This window comes from Fomitopsis serialis (assembly GCF_022376445.1).
Source record: "Fomitopsis serialis strain Sig1Antser10 chromosome Unknown B0H18scaffold_854, whole genome shotgun sequence".
Lineage (NCBI taxonomy): Eukaryota > Fungi > Basidiomycota > Agaricomycetes > Polyporales > Fomitopsidaceae > Fomitopsis > Fomitopsis serialis.
Genome location: NW_025955814.1, coordinates 1 through 5,148, shown reverse-complemented (window position 1 = coordinate 5,148; position 5,148 = coordinate 1). Strand labels below are relative to the sequence as shown.

Here is a 5,148-nt window from a genome sequence, read left to right as displayed (position 1 = left end):
TGTGGAGCCTTTCGAACATCTCCGTGTTGAAGTTGTCGGTGGTCCCGAGGTTCCGGATTGATTCGACGTAGTGCAGCAGTGAGTGGATTTTGGGTATGTTCATGTGTTCACGTACTCCAAGGTCCTTCAATATATGCTTGTTCCGATGGAAAACTTTGAGTGAGTCTTCCATGTACACTAGCGTTGCGTCGTCATGAGTTGGGTACTGAGATAAGTAGATGAAGTCCAGTAATGATCGGAAGGTGAGCATTACCGCCTTGGGGACCCGTCCGACCAAACACCCCAGAAGGACTCGAGCTATGTCCTTGCGTTCGCCGCCGGAGACCTGGGACAGCGCGGAAATTCCGTTCTTGAAGTGACGTGTGCCGTACGCCGGTGGAAGGGTGCGTATGCGTCGGTCGAGCTCCTTCGGGTCCATGATCTCACTGCACCACTCCAGGATGTGCTTGAAAACACCCTGATAGAGCTGGTGCAGCACGTCCGGAGTGATGCATGAGTGAATGTCAGTGTATGGTAAGTCTTTCCAGAAAGGATTGATGGCGTAACCCGAGACATTAAACTCCTTGCAGGTAGCGGAGAAGGCGGCTGATTCTCTGTTTCCCTTCGCCCTGGCTTTACGGAGTACGTCGAGCGTCCACATTTGCGTGCGTGGTAAACGTGCAGCAGCATCCTCGAGCCCGGTGTCAGGGCACTGACACACAGGGCATGTGCCGTACTTGGCGCACCCCACCAAGCATTGTTCCGGATAGTCCGCAACATACGACGCTAAGATCGGATGGACTCGCCGGATTTTTCCATCGCCCCCTGTCATGTCAACACCCTCCTTGCCAGCTTGGATGAGAGGCTCCACGATCATCCGGATGGACGCGTGGAATAACTGCTGGACCAGCGCCCTCTGCTTCCTCTCGGTAATGCCGGTAGAGTCGACCTTGTCAACGGACAGGTAACCGATGAGAATGCATGCATGTTCGGACGGCTTACGGCGTAACTCTTTAGGTATGTTGCCAAGAGTCATGTACACAGGGTATGCGGCCTTGTTGCCAGAAAATTGGGTGAGTTGGGTCTTATCAGTTGCTAGAATCACCGGTGCGACGGCGGCTCCACTGGGTAGGAGGCTCTGAATATTGGTAACATACTTAGTAAAGTGAGATGATGGTAACGAGAAATACTTACCTGAACCGCGTTCCACCATCTCCCGGTCCACATTTCTGTATAGATCCTGTTCTTACGCGTAGAGTTGGAGAAAATTCGACTGGGCCGGTAAACAATACGGTCGGCATGAGCTGGGTTGCCGAGCAATGCCTTGATGGCCTGTATAATGTCGCGGAATTGAACTAGGTGCGTCTCACCCGGCCGATCCTTGAATGAGAGCCAGCGTTCCTGCCAGCCCGCCCTCTCTGGAATGGCGTCAACTTTCTGCAACAAGGCTCTATTGTTGTGGTACGAGAGTCCTAGCTTGTCTCTAACCTGATGTGCACGTCAGATGATATTTCAGGGTCCTAGATGTATGTTGCTCACTTGTGGTATGCGCAGAAATCTATCTACTGCTCCTTGTCCTATCCCCTCCTTGATGAACCACTTGGCTAGTTCCCAGTCCGTCTCCCCGCTGAATGGCTCCCATACTGCACTCGCCGAAGAGCTGTCTTGCACATCTTCAATTTTTCTCAGGTTGACGTACTTCATGATCTACACAAAGATACACTCACCGGTTCCATCCCTCTGACCGGAGAAATGTTTTCTCCATGTCTCCCTGACAGTCTCTCCTTCACCCTTAACTTTCCCGGCAATCCTGTTCACATCCTCAACACGTTCGTCTTCGTTATCATCCAGTGAAACGGCTGTACGCCGTTTTGGTGTTGACGGCGAGGATGTTGACGGGGCGGACGATGTCGATGCGGTCGCCCGGCTGGGACCAGCAATGGGAATGAAATGGTATAACACGTCGTATTGTTCGTCTTCGTCGTCTTCCTCCCTTTCCTCGCTTTCTTCACCGGACAGCTCGTCATGACTGAAATCTAGAGAAGCGTTATATACGCTGACCGATATACCAACTTATTGAATAGCCCACCTTGCATGTCTCGTACGTCTTCCTGACCATGTAGGCCGTATATATGCTGCTGTTCTGGTGTAGAAGACCTTCTATAACGTCAGTTCTGATGTGTATGGACACTACAAAATGGCTCACCTGGAGGCGTCTTGGACAACCGAGTCCTCAGACTCAGACGCGTCAGACAGAACTTCACGGTCCTCGTCATGGTAAGTTGCCCTCAGTTTGCCCTTTTTGTACCAGGCACAAGTGCGGCTGGTAGTCTGATGCGACATCAGGCCCTGCATAGTATCAAAAGGTCGGTGGCACGCATCGCATGTCGGGCCCAACAAATCGGCGAAAGAGAACAACCGCTTTTTTGGCATGCCTGGTGCGTAGTTCAAGACTATTAAACGTCCGAGAGATTGAATTACTCACCGGCGGGCTGTCAACAGTGAAGAGAAATTGAACTGATCACTGCTCCGCGGCTCTCAAGAGTAATTGCGCCGTACAATACTGCAGAGATTTTGGGAGAGGGAGAGATGAGCGCGACAGTGTTGATATTACATATTAGGTTCCTTGGGCTCCATCCGCACTTGGACAAGGGTCCCAGCGGAGCTTGACAGGCAGCGCTCGTCAAGGCAGCCCTCCAGCGCCTCCTTCTTCGCTCCTTGCTGCTAAGTTCGCGAGTCCCACGTACGCCGAAACTGAGAATCATACATTCAAGTACGTTCACTTTTGGTGCCACGGGCGCATATGCACTATACTGAGCCTTTCATTCATGATCTGTGTTCCGTTGTTCGACATCGTCCTATCCCAACTTGAAAGGCGTTGCAAGTGGAGATCTGCCCTCAACTTCACTGCGGCATCTAGACCTGTTCATACTAACATCATTGAATTTGCGGTGAGTTTAATAGCCGTTTACCGTCCGTTTTGTGTGAAGCATACATCCATAACTATACCGTCTTCCTTCACTGCGTCGGTCCATTGGCGGTGTTGGGTCCGATTCATGCGCATTCCCGAGCACGTTTCGGCTCTCATCCCCACACGCGTTCTATTATTGGCCACATTCCCCATTTGGATCACTCCCCATTTGGATCGCGCGGAATCACCGCGCGATCCAAATATGTCCTAGTGCCGTGGGGGTCTGGCCTCTACCCTACGGCGAAGCAGCTATGTATGTGCACATCTGCCAAGGGACAATCTCGGCGCCTCGGCCTCTCACTTGCTCTTCGAGTTGGGCCCGTATATTCTTTCTCGTTCACTTTCCACAACCTACGTTTCGGGTGTCTGCTGGTGGCTCTCCGGGTGTGAGGGTTACTCCATTCTTGGAAATAACCGGTATTGTGTTCTGCACTCAAGCTTCCAATGGGCAACGGGGCAAGTGTGGCATAGTTGCACCGGGTGGTACTTATCACAGCAAGGTCCGACCGCCGGCTGTAACCGGGTCACTTGACTACCGGACGGACCGTTACATAACTATGTCGGGGTCCCTTTGCCTTACGGCGCTGCCTCCCCTGAGTCATGCAGGTTCCTTCTCAGAGTGTCTACTCGTACGCTCTGGCGTACAACGGGCTCAGCCCTCGGGACGAGAGTCCCGTCGTGCATATCGGCTCCCCCAACTCACAGATCTCCACAGATCAGTTTGAAGTCGGGGGGAAGTCCCACTGCTATACCGCATCGCCTCGTGCATCGAGGGACAGCGGGGTCAGCGATTCGAGCGAGAGTGAGTTCTCAAAGTCTCTCGGCTCACCATCAACTTACCGTCGCACAGCACCGCCACTCTCGGACTTCACTTCGGAGGGCGTAGATACGTCGAGTGAAGACGAAGAATATATCGAGGTGTTGCGCAAGTGGCCCGCCGCCCAACGTGTTTTCGGTGAATCGCTGGAGGACCCGGACTTTCCAAACGTCCACCGCGCCGTACAGGTGAGGATATCGATTGCCATGAAGCGGCCGTGTACTCACTTGGTCTTCTCAACGATAGGAGACCAGTCTTTCTCTGGAGGAGTGGAAGCAGCTGCGATCGTTCCTAATCCAACACCCCTTCATTGTCCGGCATTTCTGGTAGGTCTATTGAATGCGTCGGTAATACTGACGTGTAGTGATCCCCTCATCCGGTACATAGGTTCGACTACGATATGCCCAAGCACACTATCACCTCAGGGGCCCCCGGTACCCTTCATCAAATCATCTCTCCCATGATTGACAAAGTGGTGGTGAGGCCAGTGATCCAACCGTGGTTGCAACTCTTCCCCCTCGACCACCGTCACCTCGAGCAGATTCCGGGCAAGATGGAGGTATCATTCGAACGGTTGATGGTGCCGGACATCACCGTCAACCTCCTCTTTAGACCGCCTGGGCCGAGCACGAATCACAACGACTTCGAGCTGCTGGTTGTGGAGAACGCTCACTTCGAGAAGAAGGAGCACGTGTTACTGAAGGTATGTTGAATGGCCCTATTTCATGAAGCCCACTCACCGGTGCAACAGACGGCAAAAATGATGCTCCGTGGGCCTAACCACGAGGGGAGCTTGCGGATGCCTGCTGCGGAGCCCGAGGAGCCTACGGGGGCATCGTCGGCCTCACAGATTAGCACGACTTCGGACGACTCGAGCCAGCTTTCCGCCCTCACCTCACAGACTAGCACCGCTTTGGACGGCTCGAGCCAGCTTTCAGCACTCACCGCACGGACTAGCGCCTTGAGCAGGCTACCGTCACTCGCATCATCGTCCGGCGAGGGCGCCCGGGAACGCCACGTCATTATCGACGCGCACGGCGAGTTATCCGATCTAAGCTCTCTCACCGTCTCGCATGAGAGTTCGAATCAGGCCGCTGTGGGTTATAAATACACGACATACGTCGTCGTGATCCTCGAGGAGACCCCTGCTATTGTCACCCAGGCGCGGCTACCGGATACGGTCAATATCAAAGCACAACGTTGGCAGGAGCTTCCGCTAGAGGATGATTGCATCTGCGGCGGGTGGGCGTACGGAGGTAAAGTGTACGTCGGGCAGACCCGCGCGTATGTGATGGCGTTCCAAGGGGTGGATGACGCCAAGCTCTTGATGCTCAGATCGGGGTCCTTCTCCATGGCGGACTGGGTCCTCCACCTCCAGGCG

General features: G+C 53.8%; 1 protein-coding gene across 1 annotated transcript; it reads left to right on the top strand.

The window, feature by feature from the left end:
• Window positions 1-3,550: 3,550 nt before the first annotated feature.
• Window positions 3,551-5,130, top strand: B0H18DRAFT_1132292 (uncharacterized protein; the record flags this gene model as incomplete). The annotated part of the gene is made up of 5 exons (XM_048035554.1): window positions 3,551-3,752; window positions 3,801-3,955; window positions 4,014-4,093; window positions 4,155-4,470; window positions 4,519-5,130. Coding segments are annotated over 5 exons (1,365 nt in total), but the record flags the coding sequence as incomplete, so codon positions are not given.
• Between the last annotated feature and the right edge of the window lie 18 nt (window positions 5,131-5,148).